This window comes from Manacus candei, unplaced genomic scaffold (genome assembly GCF_025592945.1).
Source record: "Manacus candei isolate 608988 ecotype Guabito, Panama unplaced genomic scaffold, ASM2559294v1 h1tg000027l, whole genome shotgun sequence".
Classification (NCBI taxonomy): domain Eukaryota; kingdom Metazoa; phylum Chordata; class Aves; order Passeriformes; family Pipridae; genus Manacus; species Manacus candei.
The window spans coordinates 9,397,248-9,420,533 of NW_026138075.1; the positions used below are offsets into that span (position 1 = coordinate 9,397,248).

Genomic DNA, 23,286 nt, shown 5'->3' on the forward strand with positions numbered 1-23,286 from the left:
TTAAGAGGGTGAAAGTAATGGCATTTCATCCTAGTTGAGAAAAGGAGAAGAGAACGTCTGTCGCATAAGTAGCATAAAGCTCTGGCTTCATCTTGATGCCCACGCACATTCAAAATGGCAGTTCCTGAAATGAAATGCTAACGGGTTAATTTCCATTCTTAACTTGGAGCGCTATGGGTTTATAAAATTCATTTGAGTTTCAGCTGTGTGCATTCTCCATTAGAGTTCAAAGGCTGTAGCACCTTGTGAACTTCCATCTTAGAATATTCTAAAAAAATCCCAAACCCTGGAACCAATTCAGTGTTTATTTCGAGATTTCAAAATCCTGAGAAAAGACCTCATTCAAAAGCCTTGAGGAAAATATATTTCCAATCATGTACTGATTTGTATGAGAAAACACTGGTCTTGATCACAACTGAGCTTCATGTTACAGAAGTGAAATACTGGCATTCTTCTGAATATAATTTTTTTAAAAAACAACCAGCATTCCAAGACCAAGTACGTGAGGTCAGGAAGTTCTTTTTATGGAAAGCACCAGGAGCTAAAGCCACACAGCATTCAAATAAGTGTGTAGACTTGCATAAGCAGTATTACTTGTTGTTTCAGCTGTTAAGTAGAAATACGTATGTATGTGTATATATATTGTACAGTCTGAGTACATTTAATGTTCACATCTTTTTGCTATGAACAAGTAATTTATGTTCTGTATCAAGTCAGTATGCTCCTGTGATTAAAAACATACACTGCAGTAAGGTTGTGTAGGTAATATTAAGATCAAAATGAAGGTGAAGTGATTTTAATTGTCATGTAATTATTTAAATTCCTTATCATTTGTGTTAAGGTGATTCTGACTGTCACCTTTACGATAATCAGTTAATAAATCCTCATGATTGTTACACCTTTGTGCGCAGCAGTAATCTGAACAAATTGGCTGCTGACAGCTGCAATAAATTGCCAAGAATGAGTGCTGTCAGAGAACAAGTTGTTTCTGTGAACATGCAGGATAAGTAGATCCCATGTCATGCAGTTTTGTTCAGCTGAAGTTATTTGCAATCCAGTGCAGCAGGATTTATAACATTATTTATTGGTATGAAAAAATACATATTCATCTTTAAAATTACATTGACTTTTGCTCTTATTTTGTGCAAATTAAGAAAAAAAGACCTTGTGTATAGTGTGTTCATTAAGGCTATGTATTAATTTTATCTGTAGCAAACTGAAATTTCCCATAAACTCTCTAAATATTGTCATGAAAATTCAGATTGATTTAGTGACCATCCGTATAATGGATGTTATGAAATATAAAAGTTAAAATATTGAAAATTAAGTATTTAGGTTTTCAGTACCCAATCTGCTATGTCTTGTCTGTTTAGTCTTTTCTCAGTTACAAAGGTATAGAGTTGTGGATGTGCAAATACTATAGGCTTTTGGTTGTACATAAATACAGTCAATATGCAACTATAATTCTGTGATTAATCTGAAAGCACTGGGATATGCTATCAAAGTTCTAAACTAAAGTGAGATTATATTTTAAAAATAAAAAATTATAATATTTATGGTTTGGGGTTTTTTTTCCCCACTGAAATTTGCATAATTTCACTATGGGAGACTGAGCATTATCATAGAGAACTGAGTGATGCTGTAAAGCTGTGTATGGGTACTCCAACATGCATATAAAGTTGGGTGAGGGGCACACTAAATATGCTACTGCAAGTGTTTCTTCCCAGATTTTTTTCTAGAGATCTTGTGGGAACTGTGATAAAATACCAGCAATTTTCTTTTTTAAATATTGTTACCCGAGAAAAAGGCTTTGAACAGTATTTGTGAAAGTCCATAGTAATTTTGAAATTGCCAAATCTTGGCAGTTTTCTCGATTTTGCAAAACTCTGTAGACAAGATGACTTCCTCTGGAATTGTAGAGAGTGCTTTATTATGCCAGCCTTTCAGAAATGTTTTTCACATGTTAGTTTGAAAATTTCTGCACGTTGAAGTAACGTTGGAAGGATGTATTGTATTAAAAATGTAAACATAGTAGTCAATACGCTGTTGTAATTTGAGATTTGAACTCTGTGTGCATGTGAATTACACAGCACTTCTGTGCAAACATAGACAAGCACACAACCAACAGCCTGTCTGTATAATTGTTTGTTGTTATACACGATGACTAAAGTTAAATTATTGCAGATGCATTTCTTGATGTAAAATAAAGATTTTACCTGAACCATTAAATTCTAAAAATGCTACTGCCAGGCCTGCCCTTGAAAAATACTAGAATGTGCTGAGCCATCTCCATTTCTGATTGTTGTTAAAAGGAGCTAGATGTAAATACTGCATCTCAAAATCTGGCCTTCAGGTATTCCACACCTTAACTAGTCCTATCTCTGCACATCTTTACTAATGCAGAGGCACTTCTGTTCTGTTAGAAGGCCAAAAAAATTTCAGTTTTCGTTCACAAATCTTCAGAAACTTTCTTTTACTGGATACTTTATTATTTAAAACTCTTACTGACATTTGTTATTGTCACATTCTATTGCGAAACTGATAGAATTCCCCAAAGTATTCTGAAATACAGAATGCTGCATACAGGCTGGACTGTTTATGGATCCTGCTTCTGACCCTATGTCTTCCTGCATATGGAAATGTACTACTTGAAGAGTGGCAAAATAAGAGGAAGAGAGAAGGAATCGGTGCTTAGACATGAAGAGCATGACAGTGTGTAGAAAGTGGTGAAGGGTGCAGATAGGGTTTTGTGAGGATTTCTGAAGGGCACAGATTGCAGCTGTGAAAAGCCTCCTACAACTTGGACCAACTAGTGAGGGAAGAACCATATAGGGAGACATAATGTTAATCAAAAAAATAGGCTCGTTTAGCAGATGAAAGTGTTAATTTTGTTGCAGAAATTGCATTGGTGACAGCACTGCCAGTCTGTAGAGTATGGCTGTGCCACAGGGACAACCTAGGAAATATCACATCATAAACCATTTTTAAGTACTTTTTTCTGCCTGTGCAATTTCAAAAGTAAATCTGTAGTTTTATAATGAAGAACTGTGTTTACAAAGAAGCTAATCTATCATTTCAAAGTTGAAATTTTTGTGGCACGGACTGTATTTCTTTTAGAAAGCAGTAAACACTTATTCTGTATTCAGGAATTGCTTGGTGACTGGTGAGATTGTCCTGTATTTTGTGTATTTCTGTAGACATGACTTACTTACCCAAAACTGCAGGGCTCTTTCCTACATTCCAGCTGTTGCTACCTGGCAAATGAGAGCATTGTTCTCCATGTCTTGCTGAGATCTGTCATCCCAGCTTCCCTGGGGTCCACTCCAGCTTCCCCTGCTCACCACCATTCTTGTCCTCAGTCAATGTCCTATTTAACTGAGTTACACTCTCCAATTCCTTTGGGAGCTTTCCTGGTTTTTAGTCTATCACCTCTATTGAACACCTCTCACAAGCATTGCGTGAAGTCCATTATTTTATTTCATTTTCATTATCTTTACAGTTAAAAATGTCGCACTCTGATTCTTCCAAGAAGTTCACATTACTGCAGTCAACACTGAGTATTTCTGAGATGTGTCATTTTCTGTCAGTGCTTTGCAGAATTTTCCCTCTCCTTTTGTTCCTTGGTTTTATTGGAACATTTTACTCTGCTCATAAAGGATGTGGAGTCTCACTAATTGTAGCAGTTCATGCCTCGCTGCTTCTGATGTGTGTCCAGCTCAGTTCTAATTGTGGAATCATACAGTTTCCTCTCCTTGGCATCCTTTGGAGCAGCACAGACCTGGATCACAGTGGAGTTAAAAGGCTGTGTTCCTGAACAAGTCATGATGGTAATTAAGTTGCCTGGTTTGTAGCCAAGTGGTGCTTTTCTGTCCCTAACACTTAGGATTGTGCCAGTTCCTCTTTTATGCTTTATTTTGTCATGTGAGAAAATGATCTCACTATCTGCTGTCTCTCACTTGCCTGGCCACCTGGCTTTTAAGAGGCCTTCTATGTCATGTTGCTACCTTTGTAATTCATTCATTAGCAAGGATATTTCACCAGGGTGCCAACGCAGTCTTACATTCCAGGTTCTGTTAGAACTAGAGAGGGGAGGTGATTTTTACCTGTTAGACATGCTGATAATAAAATACTACATATAGTTCTGCCTTCCACACTTTAAAAAGGATGCAGGAGAATTTCACTGGATCAGAAAAGTTACAAAAAGTCATTTGAGGGCTGCAGGAGATATGTTCCTAGGAAATGTATAGGGAGCAGAAGATGTTTAGCATATCAAAAGGAAGATGAAGAAGATATATGATTATAGCGTATGAGTACCTTCACTAGAAGAAAACATGAAACACTAAAGGCTTTTTCAACTGGGTAAAGAAAGGCATAAAAAGAACCAAAGGCCAGATATATTCAAATTAAAAATAAATCTGAAATATATTTCTGAAAGTTTAGACGATTAACACACTGAATACAGTTTCAGACAAGTGGTAGATTCCCCTTGAACCTTCAAATTTTCCTCCATGGGAGCTGTACCCTGTTTCTGAGCAATTTGTATCTGTATCTGTAATAACTTTGGCACACAACCTTGATGCATTTGCATGGTTTTTCTCCCCTCTGATCTCTCAAGGCCTGAAAATCCAAATATACATGGTGCCTGGGAATGTTCACATGCAGAACTGATGGGGGGGAGCATGCTCCTAATGCCTCTTTCTGAGGGGTCAGCCAGCCACGGTGGTGGTTCCAGTGCCCCAGTCCAACACTTGTAGTGCTGCCAAGGGATCATACAGCATGGAAGATGCAGAAATATTAAAACTACCCTAAAAACTACAGTTCTCTCTATGATTTGATTTATAGCCATGCTTGGAAATCTGTCTATGGAGTTAATGGCAAATTTTTTGCTGTAATTCTTCAGGCTGACCTCCTTACAGGTGGTGAACTCTTTTCTTTCAGCAGCATCATGTAAGTAATAATTCGTTAAGAAACTGGATTGTCTGAAGTTACTACTGTCTCGTGCTCTCAGTGTGACAGCTGCTGGTCATATGAAACTTATGGCCTTCTCAAAGTGGCTGTAATTTTTCATGGTCCTCAATTTGAGAAAACGAGACAAAAATTTCTCACTCATTCTGCACCACCTTCTGGTAACATTCCAGTTCACCTTCATCCTCAAAGCATCTTTGTTCTCCATGGAAACAGTTGTGGGTGACAAATGTCTTTTAAGAGAACATCTTAACTGATATAAGTCGGCATTGCTAAAGCTTTAAAGATTGGAATACGTGTATATACTGTCAGTAAAATGTAAAGGAGCATTGTCGACTTGAACTTTCCAAAGTTATTTACATTTGGAAAAATTGATATTTTCCAAACAGATACTTATGTTTAGAAGTATTTTATTAACTTCAGTCCCTCTAAGGAAATACAGTAGAAAAAGGAGTTTTGTGGTTTTCCTATTGGTGTCTGTCAAAGTTATTCTAGGACAGGGTTAGTGTTTAGGTAATGCCTTAATAAAACCAGACTTCCTTCCCTTTTTTGGTCCCATACAAAGATCTGGTGAGGACAAAGTAGATTTTATTTTTTATTTTATATTTTAGGGAAATTTGGCATAAGAGCAAACAAAGTTGATTTTTTATCATGAAAAATTCAACTACTAATGGGAAAAATACAATTTCTCTTATAGTGTCTGTAAATTGTGAAGTCTTATCATTTGTCTGAAACGCATGTGTTGTAGATGCACTCACATTACGCTGGATGCTCCTTGAGCCTTGGCACCTTTGAATTAGACACATGTGAGCTTCATACCCTGTAAGGCCAGGGTTGAGAGGACCTGGCAGAGAGTGAGAAATATGCTTTCACCTGACTGTGTACGCACAGGGACATTCTTAACCTGGACTTCCATAAAGTGCAGTGGTGACACTCCTTAATGGAATAACTCTAGAATTTTATCAAATTATCTGAGAACTCTTCAGAGGATATTTTCCTTTTAAAATGGTTAAGGCTTGCACTGGAAAAAAGTTTCCAGAGCATTTCCTACTGTTTGTATGATTTTAGGAAATAACAAGCTGGTGATGGACTGTTCATGGAGATTTATCAAGCAGTCGATAGAGACATACTTCTCAGGTAATTTGTTCTGCTATTAGGAGAATTTCATAGCTGTAGGAAAGGAGCATAGATAAGATTGAATTGTCAGTTGCTTCTTTTAGCCTAAATAAAAAATAACATGATAATGTTGCAAAAGTCTTGTAACTTCAGGAATTAGAGAAATTGTATCTGTAGCTCTGATGTAAACCCTGAAATTTAACACTTATTACATTTTTCTGGTGAATGTAGGTGGGTTTTTCTCCAGAGGGGTTAGTTATTGTTGCCTATTTTTGAGTGAGGACTGGATTATTTCTGCATTACTAGTATCATAATGACTTTCTGATTCTTTTACTGACTTTGAGTTTAGACTGGTTCTTTAAATGATTATTGGTTTGAGTCTCAATATTGTTGCTGAGCCCTACTTTTGAGGGATATCTGTTTTGAAATAAATTATCAAAGAATATTTACGACCAGGAGTATTTTAACCTCCTCGAGCTTTGAATGCTTGATTATAATATTTTTTATCTTAAGGAGGCTTTATATTTCTCCCTGCATCATAAACAAAAATTGGACAGTCTGTGTACATATGCAAAACTTGTATTGACCATCAGCCTGCATTGACAGCAATAGCTTTTTTTTTCCTTACTGTTGTTAATTTAATTTCTCACTCCTTATCATCTGAAGGGTTCAAAATAGAAGGTAAACATTAAGCTCAGAATACTACGTAAGTTAGAAATTTTTTCATTGTAAGATAATTTAACCTTATTACCATATGAGCTTTGCAGTAGTTTAGACAACTGCACAACAGACAGTAAATGTTTTTAAAATAATAAAAGACAGTTTTCCTGTAGCAAATCTAATCTGCTTATGATAGCACAATGCTCATTTTATGAGGCTGCATTTATTCTCATAATGGACTATTTCTTGTCCTTAAATGACTATTTATTCATGTCTGCCACCTTTTTCTCAGTTTATTGACCCTGTGGTGACCACATTATTTTTTCTTCAAAATTAATTGACATTTTATTAAAAGAGTTTGCTAGATGTTTAGTTTAGTGAGTTAGTGGCAAATAGTACGTCACATGCCAGCTTGTCACATTAAATAATCACAGCTGAAAGGAGAATATTCAGTGGCTAAAGTAGATATAGAATATACGCATTTGTTTTATTTCAGTATTGTTACTGTTTTTAGAATAATGTGTTTTGGCAAAACTCATCTTGGGATGCTGTAAGTATTCCAAACAGTGCTTTTTCATAGAAATTTCTGTGCAATGCAAGCTGGCATTACATTGACATGGACACTGAATTTCTATACACACTCAGAGTGGCAGTCTAGGAAAGTTGAAACTTGTACGTTATACAAATTAAAATATTAAAACTTCTAAGCTGTGCACTAATTACTTACCCTAAGGTATTACTGTTTTATTTAAAAGGTTATGGTCAACTCTTTGGTAGCAGTGATACTGTTTTTCTTTCCATGCTTTGCCTTGTATTTCTAAAGACATTGCGAAGCTGTTTCTGCTGTCTGGAATGTATAGAGTCATTCTTCATTAGTTCAGTGTATGGTACAGCCAGAGTTATTCAGAAAGGGATCAAGCAGGGCGGATTGACTTCAGCCACTCTGCGCAGTTACAAGCAGTCCCTGCTCATTACAAAGTGAGACATCTTATTATATACGGGGTTGTGGCATCAGATTTTATCCTGGCTGCCTGCATGAAGCTTTGACCCTGAGCCACACACAGCTTACTGCAAGAGAGCTGAGCTTTTCAGGTAGTGCTAAAGTTGAATTTTTCTATGCTCAGTCATCTTAATGCCATCACAGTTAAATCCACACAGATTTTCTTTTTTTTTTTAAGAAAAGATTTTTACTATCATTAGATGAACAGTATCAAAAATGTTCACATCAAAACTTATGTTTTATATTTATACCAGAGACTTAATTAAAAGTAAAATTTGCACTCGAAGATGAATTTTTTGAAATTCTCTTTGTGTTTGAGTAAGACCTGTTAGCTAATCTTATCTCTAGTGTCTGTACATTCTTTTTAATATTTATTGTTCACTTCAAAACAGGTTGTGTAGCCTTAAGAAAAAAAAAAGGTCAAAAAAGCAGCATGGATTAAAGCTGAAGATAAATTTAGAATTTTTTCCAGAAGCTAGGAGGGAATTTCTACTTACTCGGGTTTTTTTGTCCATTGAATGCAGGTAAGCCAATGTGCTCTTGTTTGATGTAAGGAAAACCACATGCTGATTCAGAATGTGTGTTTCTAGATGCCAGGTTGACCTGTCGACCCTGAGTAAAGAACAAACCCACAAGTTGGAGATGCCACTAGAGGAGGGAGAGGGATACCTGGTGTTGCTGGTCACTCTCACAGCCTCAGCTGCAGTCACCATATCTGACCTCTCCGTTAACTCCCTGGAGGACCAGAAGGAGCGAGAGGAGATACTGAAGAGATATGTATGAAGTTCTCTTTCACCCTTTGTTTGCAAAATGTTTACCTATATAAAAAATAACTATCATGAGGGTAAAAATCTGAATATATCTCTTATATTCTAAGAACCCCTTGCCAATGACAATAATTTAAATCAGTTACTAATACAGAAATAGTTACAGCTGGTACAGGTAACATCAAGAGGGCTACAAATGCTCTTCATACAGTAAAGTGTTTTTTACATGGTAATTCAACTGTTTATGACATAAGATGTCATGTAAGGAAGTTAATTTTACTGCCTTGCACGTAATTTTTACTAGGCCCAAAGTAAGGGGTCACTCAGCAAATGTACACTTTCTAGTGATTTTTTATGCCAAATAGTTTGAGTTGCCAGTAGTTTACAGCTTTTTTTGAACATCTGTTAAAAGGCAAGAAAACTTTTTTTTTGCCTTCATATTAGAGGCTGAGGCAGTATTTTATATTGTCAAACTAATTGTTTTAAACAGTATTTCCATTTCAAAATATTCTGAAGCAAATTATTTCCATTTCCCAGCATCCTCACATTACACAGTATCTTTGTAATTTTATCAAAGCAACAGAGAGGGGAGCTCTTACTCCAGCATTTGCTAGTGCCTGAATCCCTAAAAGTAACTGTTTCACTATGCATGGAGAAAGAAAGAAAAAAAACATGCTATTTCCACTTACAATTACAAAGCTTTTATTGTACAATGCTGCCAGGTGTTTAGAAAGGCTTCTCTAGACACTCAGCCATTAAACCAAGCTCTGACTAACAAAGAGCTGCTTAATTTATTTCCAAGATTTTAAAATATTCCTATTCCATGACTGACATCCTTTCAATAACTGAATTTAATAAAGATGTACCTTATCAGGCTGTGCAGATAACATGAAGTGCTAGTACTAATGCTGTACAATATTCTTCAAACAGATTAGCAGGATGTGGCTTCAGCAAATTTATTCTGGCTATCTCCACTGAATCAGCTGTCTGCTAATGCTTGTACAACTCATACACCAATAGTGTTATCATAAACGCAGTTTAATAGAGGTGACTTAGAGAGGCTAAATATAATATTCCTAAGTGAACTGAAAGCTAAGGTATTGTCCACCATCTTTGAAAAATAATTGCAATTAAGAGAGTTATTGCACATTTTGGAATCCACCAAGACAGTCTGTGGTTGTCAGAATAAATATCTATAAGTAGAACAAATTTCCAGTGGATATGTTTTTGAGGTGACATAGTTTTTGCTACCGAGAGCAACAATACCCTGTTTCTGTGGATTATTCTGTGTGGTGATATGGCAGACAAGTGATACTGATGGTTTTGATTATTTCAGTAGCAGTACAGAAACAAGTTACGACTGTGTACTATTAATCAGTTTTCTTAAATTCTCATTTTTTTGTCCCCAGTGTAAAGCATAATTATGTGTAATAATATTGGTCTGCTTTATTCCTGTTTCTTGCATATGCATCGATATGTGTCTTTTCTTACATTGCTGTATGCGTTTGAAAACGTTGATATTTTAGGATAGTATTCGTATTGCAAAGGTGTGAATTTCTCATTATGTGTTTCTGAAAATTGTGGCTTCTACATACCTTTTGGATAAATTCTACTGTTTTTATTAAAATGACCAGCAGAAGAAAGAAATTACCAGGGTTAACACTATTCAAGTAGTTTATTTTCACTGATGTTCAGTTTGTCTTTGGTATTCATATCTCCACTTCAAAATGAATACAAGGGCAACATGTGCAATTAGCAAGACCTACAGTTCCCCACTGAATGGCTGTATTTTTGGTTTTATTTTTTGTCCTCTTAAAAAAATCTAGCTTCCATTAGAGAAATGTATTTTGCACCCTTTCTGCAGCCAAAAACAGTTAATGAGCTGACCTTGCCATCAGATCAAATAGCCTTAAAAAATTACTCTATTACTGTCATTTAACCATTTGTAGCTGAACATCAGAGCCTTACAAATTAAACAGGCATTATTGTTTGAACCATTATTTTACCACAATTGCCTGAAAAGATTAATTCCTTTTGGGGTGAAGAGGGGGACGCATTAATGGGTACAGACCAAGAGAGATTGTATGACCTTTTCAGAACTGGTGTGCTGAACCCAGGGTCCCCCTTGTCACAGTTTAAAAACCAGAGGAGCTAGTTTAGAGAAGTTGTTAGCATTCCATTTTTATTATGACATTTCACAGTCATCTGATTTAATGTCCCTTGACCGGATTGTCCACTGTGAGACGATGGGCTTGAAATGTTATTTAGAGCATTGATAAAAGGTGAGCAGTTCTAAGATGACAGCGAGTCATAAGGCTGGTGGTGTGACATTAATTTTCTCCATAACAGAGATGGAATAAGACGTCATGGTGACAAGCTGTCAATCAGTACTGGCCCCTTAGTGTATCTTGATGCCATAGGATGGAGTATTGCTTCTCCCATAATAGAGCTGAGCTGAGATGCTCTCCCTGACAGCTGCTGCAGCCATACAGAAAATATATTATACAGCCTTTCATTAAAAAAATAAAGAGGACTCATCTCCAGAGCATTTCAATCTTTTCCCATCTATTGAGGGCTGAAAAGATTCCCAGCAAATCACAGATTCCTCTGCTATGGAAATCTGAGGCTTCAGAAACCATGTGGGTTTTGATATCTTCAACAATAATCATAAATAAGAAGACAGAATATCATCTGATAAATCATTACTTAAAGTTATGTATTTAAAGTAATGTATTAAAGTAATAGGCTTCTCCCGGAGCCTCTGCTGTGGCATCATATTTTCAGCAGAGTTATGATGTGTGAATGAATCTAAGGCAGCTGACTTGCTGGAACTAAAAGTTCAAAAATAATTATTCTGTGGGATTCTAACGAAGGTGGCAAAGTGAAATACAGCACTGTTGCCTTTCTGAGGAGTGAGCTTACCAGGATTTGGAAAAAGGGGACTGTTTGGCATCATAGGAAGTGGGGGCAGTCACTTGTCTTGCTTTGTGTTTGATTTTTGCTTTGTTTTATTTCTCCAGCTTGGTGTTTGTTTGGTCATTGAGAAACTTGTGTAGAATGTGGAAATATTTTTATAAATTCTTTCACTTTCATCACAGTATTAGAGCAGCATTATCTCTGTGGTACCAGTTCTGATAAGAAGCTTCAGAAACCAAACCTGATCATTACTGTTATAAAGGAGGGACAGTGCCAAGATGCTTTGAATTATAACAGTGCTATCTGTAACACCATCTCTGCCACCCTCAGCTTGTAAGCACATAAGCAAGGGTTTGAGTGTGTGCTGATTAAAGTTGACCATCAGTATTTTGAAGTCGTATTTATGATGATTTACTTCTTAAAATAGGTAAAAATTTATTAACTGTTATCCCATGATAACTTGCATACATGTATTTGTATGTATGTAACATGGGCTACTACAGTAGAGTGGATTTCTCAGTTCAGTATAGCAAGATCAGATCTTCACTGTAAACAGTAAATGGTCAGTTGGGGCTTCTAAAATTATTATCACTGTAAATTATCTCTTAAAATTCTCTTAGTAATAGACAGGGATGCTTATTATATGTCTAACATCTTAATGGATAGTTTGTCTATGGATAAACATGCTGGGGTTTTTTGCAAGCTGGCATTTATTATTTCATTTAAGCAACATGTGTGGTTTTTAGATCTAGTGATGTTATTTATTCTGGTTTTCCAAACAGTTAATTTTGCCTAGTGATAAATTAAAGAATTGTTGAGATGGTGTTTTACCTGGTGTTTGCTTTTTATGGAAACTTGGACACTGTCATGGGCAGTGGAAATGTTTCACTACATTAAAATTTTAGGAAAGATGGCAGGCATTAGATGCATTAGTCCAGATTTCGAAATAAAGATATGTGCTAGTATTTATAAACACGACTTGCAAAACAAACAAAAATTAAGCGATGTTTGTATATGGTTTTAAATACATTTGCAATCCATAATTTTACTATTTAATCCTATACTTTGGGATCCTCTCCTAGGTTATCAAACTGAATTGTAAAGCTAGGTTAGTTATTAATGGATTACATATTCAAAGTTGCATTCAGTGTTCTAACATCTGAAATTCTTCAAATTTTAAATTATATTCAGAATTAGAGTTTGGGAATTATAGCTTGTCACACCTAATTAGTGCAATACTTGCAGTTTGTTAGGTTTTGTTATTCAGAAAAAAAGCAGCAACAGAACATACTTTTCAATCAGCTTTCTAAATCTGTGTTAGATGAATAAATGCAAATGTTAGTCTACTCTTAAGTTTTTTCTTTTTAATATACATAGATGTTGAAGAAATTTGTACTAAAGAAATATTATAATTTGTGGTAAAAGCTTTTTACCATTTAATTTGAAACTTACTTCAATTATTTTTTATCCTTTTTGCATGTGATTATTATGAAAATTATTAAGTTGTTGTTATTGTCTCTTGATTGCTTTTGCTCATGTTACTTGCAAGCGTATATAGGCATATATGTTATATGCAAGCTTGTCTATAATAGTCAACTACAAAACAACTATATTGGCCCTAGGTCACTGTTAGGATATTATTGGAACCATCAAAAAGAAAATGTGAACATAGATTTTGCAAAATAATTCAGGGAGAAGAATATTTTTATTGTTTGTGTTAATTTTGTTAATTCACTGCTCTTATTTCAAATTTTGAAGTACAGTTGTTCATATACTATTAGGGGATTGATTCACTAGAATTAATGTTAGATATAATAATTAATATTCTAATTTTTCCTTTGTATTTTTCATTAATAAGTTAAAGTTGCAAAATACAGAAAGAAATGCTGACAACTGTACTTCTTCAGAGAATAATATTTAAAAGTCTGAATACATGGACATATTTACATAGAAACTCGTGTCTGGGCTAGGGAGGAGACTATTAATCTTGCTTTTGGTTTGTCTTTTTTGCAATCCAGAATTATTTTTCTTTTTATTATTTTTTAGAGTCCAATGATGATGTTCCATAACATCAGCGATGTGGGATTTCTTCAGGTGAAGGTCATCAGGGCAGAGGCATTGATGGCAGCTGATGTCACAGGCAAGGATTCATTTAGTTTCTGTGACAGTAAATACCATAGTAAAACTAGGTCTTTTTAGAAATGGAAAAAAAAATGCTTAAAACAGAAGCTCTTATAAACATTATATTCTGTTTGCACAGTTTCACTTTTTGCTCATTAATGAAAAAATTTAAACACAAGCAAACAGAACTTTTGTAAGCAAGGTAGCAAGTCATTCTAATGATAGCATAGCCCTAAATAGGTTATTTCTCATAAGGGCAAAATATACATTTTTCTCCATCAGAGACCTTGTAAAAATTACATAGAAAACCCTTCTTTTTCTTAGTAGATGAAACTATACAAAATTATCAACATTGAAGCTGAATTCCAAGGGACAAGGCAAATGAAAGGTGCTTGACTTAGATACTGCTTTAAAGTTGTTGCCAGAAGAACCAGTTGATATCTTTCAGATGTTTAGCAAGCCTGCTGTGGGTTTCAGACATTTCAAGTACATGCAGTTTACTGTAGCTACCGCTTATCTTTTCAAGAAGGAAAACAATTTTTTTTTTATTCTCCATTTTATGTGATATAAATTGAATAGTTAATATGACATTTAACTTTTCACAATAAAGGGAAATTATTTCAGCCATACTGGCCATATTTCTCCAGAAATGTCAAAGTTAGCTCTTCTAAGTACAATCACCTTCGTGCTGCACAAGTTGAATGCAGCAAAATTTTCTGCATCTGTATCAGAAAACAGCCATCTCTGCTTTAAAAAAAAAAAAAAAAGAAGATAAAAGGAAGCTAGACTTACCTGGTTTAATTGCTGTTAGGGCATAAATGTTCTGTTATGGGAGCAGATGCAGTTACATAACAACTTATTCACTTTCAATAGTTTTTTGATAATTAGCATGACTACCAGGATTTCAGACAAGGTAACAGTGGAAATATTTTATTGCTGAAACTGATCCAGTTTATGGCACACAAAATTACAGATTCTGTTTTTGGGGAGGTTGGAGGAATGCTGCTAAAGATTCCTCACTATGCTTTGACCTTATAATCCAATGTGGTCTGAACAGAGAGAGAGATTAAGTTATTCAGGGGCAAATGGGATAATTCAGTCCCTCATCTCGTTCAGTCTTCGACTTTTTCAAATGAGCATGTTATTTGTGCTGGTTGAACAATTGTTTTGGAAATTACTTTGATTCAATTAAAGATGTACAGAGCTACCAAAAGTTTTCAGACATTGCATTTAGGATGACAATCAGAAAGAAGGGGAAGAACACTCAGTATCTTCCCGTGTCTTATAATAACAAAATATTCTGGTTTTTAATAAGAAAAAGCATTTATACAGCAGATACTAAGATGGCTGCACATTTCAGATGTGACAGAAATCATTATGTATTTTGGACAAAAGTACCTGGCATTTTGAAAAGAGGGCAAAGGGGGTTTATTATCTACTGTAATAATTTATAGCTGTTTTTAGTAACTTGTTGGTATGTACAAATCATTCATTTAAAATTAAACTTTCAATAGTAATATTGAGAAATAACTCAAGGTAGCTATTTGGTGATTGTCAGTAAATCATGTTAGCAGAAATTTTGTAAAAACTTGACCCACCACCCTTACTCAACTAAGCAATACTTACTAGTCAGTAAGGAGAGTGCTGCCATCAGTGGTGTTACTCACACCACTAAGGACTGCTTCTTTGAGTAAAAGCTAAGGACTAGTTTGCTTTTCTTACTGTGTTGTGTTTTCAGAGTTAATCTTTTGTCCCTGAGTCTGAAAAGTCGCTAGAACAACTGTATAGTATCTGTGTGGTTTGCTCTGCTTCCTTCCTGCTGAATGCATCCCATTTCACTTCCAGGAATTTTTTCATGTGAAGTAATAAATCAAATTTTATTAGTTTGAGCTGAGTAGATTCTTAAAATCCTTAGTATTCCATCATTAAGCATAAGCACAGACAGAAAAAGATTTCTGTAGTCTTTTAAGTAGTCATCAGTGTTGCAAGGATTTTTTTTCCCTTTCAAAACATGAAATTTTTCTTTTGTTACTGTACATTCATCGAGCAGCATTGTAATACTGTATTAACTCTGTGTGAATAAAGAGTAATTGAGACTCCTGTTGAATGAATGAGTAAAAAACACAAATTACTTTTTAATGAAACCCTCAATTCTTCTCCTTTTGTCAGAAAGCTCATAGCCTTTTTCAACTGAATGCTACTACAGTAGGTCACTTCAGTTAAGCCCCTAATAAACTGTTGATAGCCAGGGCAGTTTTTTTCTCCAATTTCAATAGTCTGGTGTTGGACAGTGCACTTCAAATCTTTAAAGTTAGTACAGATTTTTTTTTTTTGAAAGGAGAGTGATTAAGGGTGGTGGTTCAGGCCTAAGCTTAGAAGCCTCCTCACATACACATGCATTGAATAGGGAGCCAGAGTAAGTGGAAATTTCAGTTGAATTGTGACCAGGGGAGCAAGTGGGCACTACCAGTTTTGAAATGGGGCACTACTGGAGCATCCTATAACTGGGTATTAAAAATATCCCAGTATAAAATAAAGTCAGTCAGACTTCTCACTCGACCCACTCACAAAGAGGTCTAGGCTTTAAAGGAAGGACCACTGAGGGGTTGAGAGATTCCCCACTGGTGCTTGAAAGCTCACCTTGATTTTGGGAACAGCTGAACAGGGCATCTTTCAGGACTGGGGCCTTTGGGGGAATTGCTGGGTCTGTGAGGATGTTTTCTCAGAGGAAAACAGTGTCTTTCCATGGTCTAAACACAATTTTCCACCAGTTGGATTCCACCAGTGCAAAATTACATTCTGTTGGAAATTATAGTCACAGCAAATACACCTTCCTCAAAATTACATATATTTTAGTGTGATTATTTGGAACTCTAATCTAATGAATGGAAAGATGTTGAGCATGGACTTTACTTTTTTCTTCTTACTCTGAGAAGAAATTTTCAGTTGAATCTTCCATTGTGTTTTAGCTATTCAATGCATGGCTGTTTTCTCCCTAAATCCTCAGCTATGAGAAGTTATATTTTTCTGTTTCCCTACATCTTTGCTGACTTGTGTTTTCTGTGGCAGACCTTCTCAAGGATTTGGCAGCTTGTGGAGTCCTGGCAGGATAGGAGCTGTGCCTATAATGACATGAAGAAATACTCTGATGATGCAGTAAAACCTAAAGTATAATGGACTCATCATGATGGTTGGCTTCTGACATTATACATATGGTTTTCACCTAAGGCCTACAAATTTCAGAAAGCAATAGGCTCTTTACCGTAACATAGTTTAGGTTTAGGAAATAGTCAGATACATGTATTCCTTTCACAGCGTAGCTGGGTATAAGTGGTCAAAGGCTGCTGGCTTTGCAAGGCAGTGCCTGCATCTCCTTTACTGGGGCAGGTGCATCCGTCCTTTTCCTTGTGTCACAAAACAAAATTCAAAATCTCTGCCTTATGAGAAGCAAGCAGTATGGGAAAAGATCTACCACAGGTTTGACTGATTCCAGCAAAAGTGCTGTGTTTTAAAGGAATAATAGCAACTCAGATTAGCAGAGCAAAACCCAAGCTCCATAAGATGACCTGCCTAGAAAACAGTTTATTTTGCTGCCTTTGGGCTTTAATTAAGATGTGTTCAATTCTAGCCCCTGGCTCCCCTCTCCCCCTACCCCCATCCCTCTTGCTGTGTCACAGACCACCGATCAGACGCTTTCAGATGGTCCAGCCCATGACTTTGACCTTCTGCATGGTCTGGCGTTCCCTGGGGAACCGTTCAGCTCATGAGGTCTGATTTCACACTTCCAGGATGCCTCGGCTCTCATAACAATGACAGGGAGACAAAGCCCTTTAGAGTGGGCTGCATGGGGACTTGTTTAAATTGGAAACTAGAGAGGAGTCAAGGAACAAGGTTACAGGCTACCGAATAGTGCTTTTAATAAAGAGCTCACAGCTCTGGTTCAGCTCAAAGAGGGCTACCTCTGTACAATTAATTGAGACATTTATCGGGAGCATCTTAGGCCTCCACTTTCTCACAGAATTATGTGGTAAATATCAGCTAAGAGGCAAATGAGATGTGCATGAAATGAATTTTTAACACTTTGATTACTGTGTCTCCAGTCTTCATTAAAAGTGAATTTATTTGTATTTCTGACCTCATTAATAATCAATTGTTTGCATTTTTTCTGTGTACTGTAATTTCAGAACCTGGTATATCAGATGGACTTTACTGTGATATTTAGGTCTGCAGTCGAAATTTTCAGGCTTTTCCTCCTCTGAAAAGTAGAAACTAAGCATAGAAAATTAGTTAGATTTTTGTTTTATTCTTTTTTTTTTCAGTTTTATGTCTGGAATTCAACCTCTCTTCTAAGAAAATTCCATGTAAAATTTTGATTACAGTACTTGAAAGTATGATGAAGACACCAAGATGGCTAATTGTGCAAAATGTAAATGATTTTTCTAAAATCTGTTCTGCTAAACTGTCTTAACATCACATCTTTGAAATTGTTCTTCTGATGCTAGGAAATATCAGAGTACACAAAGGTATGGAAGCCCATGCATGTAAAATTGAAGAAATAAATTTTCAGTGGCCCTTTGGAAATACAGTTCCAAAAGTAATTTGCTCTGTCAATTAGAGGCAAACATATTTCAATATACACTTGAACTATCTCCGCTAAGTATGGAAATCTAGTAGATGAGCAGGACTTTTATCTGTCTATGGTAGATAAAGTCTCACCAAGTCCTGTAATATAGGTTGCCTGAAGACTTCGGTCCATTATCACATACTGCAAAACTAGTGTTTTTTCAAGTACCATTTCTAGGATAGTAATGGCAAAATTAGGATTTAAAAGATATTTTAAAAAGACATTTTATTAAAAGATATTTTTTGTAACCATAGCATTTACAATTAAATTGACACTGAAAGGATATCTTGTGATTATTAAATTTTCTTTTTCTGTAAATACTCTGTGGAGATGAGTTCAACTTGGTTATGGCACTACACTACCTTGCTTGGTAAGACACCTCAGGCATTCATTATATCAGTCTGTTGCAACATGTTTGCAGCAGCACAGATAGAGTGGAATTATAATTTCCATTTTAAAGATGGAAAACTAAGAAAGGTTAACTGACTTGGCTAAGGCCAACAGAGCAAATCCTTCTCAAAGCTGGCATTTGGCTTGGGTCCTGTACTTAATCCATTAGATAAGGCAGTTTCTCATGCTATTGAGCCATTCCTCCTCCTGGCCAAAGGTCAGACTGACTGCTCTGTTGCAAGCAGCTGGCTGGCAGGGAGCTTGGAACAACATTAGTGACATTAGCGTCTGCATGAGTGGCACTGCCCCCCAGAGTCATGAACTGGCTGTCTTGTCTTCCCAAAAAATAAAGGCCTTTTTTTACTGTTTTTCTTTTAGATCCGTAGTGGATAGGCATGGCCAGAGGTAGGAGAGGACCATAATAGCCTATGAAATATTCAAATAATATTTTGGCTTTCTTAACCATGTTAAAGTTAGTTGAATTTCATGAGGTCATGGTGTGAGAACTTGACTTATAAAAGCAGAAATGGAATTGAAATCCCTTATTAGGCTTTTAAACTGTCCAAAACATTTTTAGTTCCGTTTTGATAATGTAATTTCAATAATGCAAAATTTCATCTAATATTTAGTTTAGAATAAGGTTAGAAATCTGCTTTACATTGATTCATGGTCTAGCTAATGCTGAAGTTGGCTTTCTATCAGTTTATGTAACTTTATAGACTGATCAGTGGCAGGTAGATGTTAAGTGCCAATCTATATTTAGCCTGCCATCTGGTTCCTTTTGTTGAGAATACATTTGAAACAGCAAAATTAGGAAATTATTTTTGTCCCCGGAGATATACTTTAGCAATGCATGTTTTCTAAAGCCATGGTAGAAGTACCTCTGCAAGGCTCAAGGGTATCTAGCCCCATGCTATTTGCTGTCCCTTGTGAGTTAACACTTATGAAGTGCAATAACTTTTTCAGGGGACAGATAGGTCTGCCATGTGCTTCTTTGCTTGCATCTACTCTGAAGAGCAATTGCATTCATGGTAGTTCCATGGCAGCTCTAATTAAGAAAGACAGAGTCTTTCTGCCGTGGCTGATGGTGTTTCTAATTTTTCATTTTCTTTCCTAAAGGCTGGGATTTCAGTGATTGAAAACAGAAAAGCATGATGTTTATTACTGTACACAAGTGGTTTTTTCCTCTGTAAAGCAGAGAATCATCTTACTGCATAAAATATGGATGTTTCCATATTTTTGTTTACTAAAGTCTCAATTTTTACAATATTAACTGAATAATATGCAAATGACATGCAGTTTTCTGGAGACAAATGCATGCATTTAATAGAGTTTTATAATAAAAGGACATCGCAGTTGTACAAAACCAGTAAACAAGAAATGTGAATTTAAGCTTTGATAGCGTTTCATCAAGGAAAAGCTCTGCTTTGTGTACAAGTGGAGCTAGGAAGTGAGTGTGAAAGTACAGTTGTGTTGAATTGAAGCTTCTGTTTGGAAGAAATGCTATGCCCCAAAATTAATGTTTTCAGGGAAAACAGTTTACCAAGATTTATATTGGACAATTTTCCCCTCAGGGACCACTGAAGGACGGATCTATTTAACTTGCCCAGAAATATGAATTATGTCATATTACAGTTTGACAGCTGTAACATTCAGGTAAAGTTCATAATTATACAAATAAAAGATCCTTGCATCTGCTTTGTCACGTCTCTACCATCTCTTGTGATAAAGCACTACTTCTGTAGTGAATTTGAAATAACACCGGACGGTTTGTTATTGTAGCTGCTCTCTAGACTGGACAGAGTCCAGCTCACCTCCAGCCTGGCAGATAGGCTGCAGTGGCGTGTGTCAGAGACCGGTCCACCAGCCCATGACCATCATTTCACCAGAGTTCACAAGTCACCTAGTGTGTTTGGTGCTTGCTTATGAGTTCCAGCACAAAGAGCTAGCTGATCTACAGTTGTGGAAGTTTTGTGGTGTTTGAACTGATGGAAAGGGCCTTTCCCAAACCTTTCCAAGTGAAAAAACACAGGCAAGATGGTTCTGTAGCTACTTGAGAAAAGAATTCAGAAGCTAAAATTGTGTGGAGAGTAAGGTTTTGTTGTTTTGGTTTTCTAAATATTTTGAGAAGCAATTAAAAGTTGCTTCTATAAATCACTGGTTAGTTATCTTTTTCATGATGAAAAAGTGAATTTTATATACTTGCAGGAGAAAAATGTTTTGGTGGTCAAACTTCTGAGATACAGATAATGAATCTGAGCTCTGAACTGACTTTGATTCATTTGTGAAGGACTTTCTGGGCTATGGAGGACTTTCAGTTTTGAAGCAAACAACAAATAAGACATCTATAGTTCCTGATTGTCCTCTGTTGCAGAGTTGGGCTGATTTCAGGTTATGGGTGTTCATCCAGGAGCATGTGGTAGTTCTAAGAAATAAGGTGACAAGTAAATGACTATAATTTCAATGTGTGCATCACATGCAATGTGAGGAACACAGTGCTGTCTAAGTTAGATCTAAGTAAGGTAATCTCAGTTTGTGCTCTGGTCTTGGAACTGTCTAAACATTAAATGCAATACAGCATAGCACAGACAAGGGTATCTGTTGAACTAGATGCAATGTGTGGCATAAAATGGGAAGCTTCAAAAGATAAGTAGTTCTTCTTTTCAGTGTTAGCATACATTACAAAGTAAAACTTCTTCTAGAGGACGTTCTTAGATAATCCACTTCTGTAATGGATAAAGGGGGAAAAGAGTGAGGGAGATCTGCCAAAAGAGATGCTGCTTTCCCTTCCAATTATGAATATTATGTAAATTAGCAGTTCATTTCTGTAATTTCAGGAGCCCTTAGGACTGTACAAGTAGAGTCCAAAAAGCATGCGACATCACAGCAACAGAATGGATTAATGAGATTTGTATATTGAGGTTTCTGCAGGTTTGATTTCAGTAAGTGGGAAGATGTACTTTGTTTTTTACTACCTACTTTTTATTTATTTTACTACCTACTTTTATTTCCTTCAAATGTTGGTAGGCATACTAGCACTTAGTCCCACTGAGGTCATGGGATTACTCAGAATTTGAAGTGATCATGTTGGTGCTACTGGGAACCTGCTTTTAATGTTTAAATGCCATATGCAGGTGGTGGTTATCTTACCCATGTATAGTGCCAAGCACAGGAGCTTTTTGTAGATGTCCACCTGATCAATAGCTAAGTGCCTCTGAAGTCACTGGAATAGTAGCTGGAGGCCTATTTAAGACATGGAGAGGGGATGAGGGGATTGCTAATTGGAAGATCCTCAGTAGCCACAGAGATTTGGGTAGTCTTTCTTGACATGTGTCAGGTTATATACACTTATATATGACAGTTGTGATTTAGTCTGTAGTGAAAAGCATACTTGTGATGACAGCATAATATAGAATGATGTAATGGAGCATAGGCAGCACAAGTCCAATCAGAGGTTTATAAGTGTACTGTTAGAAAAACTAAATGGAGAGCATATGCTTTTCTGAACATGTGTTTCTTTCGTATAAAAATGAGGAAAACCATTTCTGTATCTCTTGTTTGAAATTGCTCATCACGTTACCTGACAGAAGTTGTCTGAGGCTGCCTTAGTTAGAGTATGTGTTGTGCTTAAGGTACTGGGTTTGAATAATATAGTGATGCTAGATCTTTTTGGTCGTCGTAGGAACCAAGGAGACCTAAGGACACATTTTAATATTTTAGTGCCCTCTTAAGGCTTTCATTGGGAACAATCCCATTATTTTGAATACTCTCACAGTGCAGCAGGTTGCCAAGGCTGTCAGTGAGAGTTAAGATTGCAGTTATTGTTTCTAATAATGAGAACTTGAAAGATGACAGATGGATATGAGTTTCACCAAGTCTTTGTACATTTTTGGATCATGTTCACTTATTTTAGTTAGTATCCTAATAATGTCTGCACATACTGTATGTTGAGCATGTCAGCAAAGAGTGTTGCCTTTCAGATACCAAACTTAGTTGAGTGTTTTAGCATATGGAAGAAGTGCCCATGTGCAATGGTGAAGGGCTTTGCCTATGGGAACTTCAGAGCCTTCTTATATGATAAAACCAATATTCCTGAGCAGAGATGTTGAAGCTTCTATTTGTTAGCCATGATATTTGGACCCTCCCTTGAACCATTTCATGATATTGCCTTTATTCATATTTGGTCTTGAACTGTTTTCAAATGGTGGGGGGAGGAGGCATGAAACGTTGACTGTGACTGAGGGATTTTTTCATTTCTGGAAACCATTTGTTTTTGGTTTGATTGAGGAGCTCTGTAATTAATGTTACATATTATTGATTGATATCCATATAAATCTATAAGAAGAGTCATTGAAAAAGCACATACCAGTAGGTGCAGAAAATAAATAAATGTAGTAAATACCTTCTCTTTGTTTGTAGAAGATGACCTGTATATGCTGCAGTGCATTTTCTTGTATCTGTATACGATTCATAAGCTCAACTCACATTGTACCACCATGTGCCAATATGATTGATAATACTTTAAAAAATGAGATAAATTAGTTTGCCTGCCATGTCAGCACTGCCTTGTTATTTTAACTATCTTCTGGATATTTCTTTTTCAAATACTGAAACCTACAGAACTCAAATAATATGAATTGTGTAAGTTTCCTACCACCTTTTAGCCTTGAGAAGTAGGAGAACATTGAGAAGTGTGATGTATCCATCTCTGCTTACTAATGAGTAAT

At 36.1% G+C, this 23,286-nt stretch overlaps 1 protein-coding gene across 7 annotated transcripts in view; it reads left to right on the plus strand.

The window, feature by feature from the left end:
- MCTP1 (multiple C2 and transmembrane domain containing 1) overlaps positions 1-23,286 on the plus strand; it is a 188,455-nt gene that overhangs the window by 62,531 nt on the left and 102,638 nt on the right. For all 7 annotated transcript variants that reach the window (XM_051789361.1, XM_051789363.1, XM_051789362.1 and 4 more), the window contains 2 exons: positions 8,332-8,518; positions 13,471-13,564. In XM_051789361.1, coding sequence (XP_051645321.1) covers positions 8,332-8,518; positions 13,471-13,564 — 281 coding nt within the window. The remainder of the gene's footprint in view (positions 1-8,331; positions 8,519-13,470; positions 13,565-23,286) is intronic.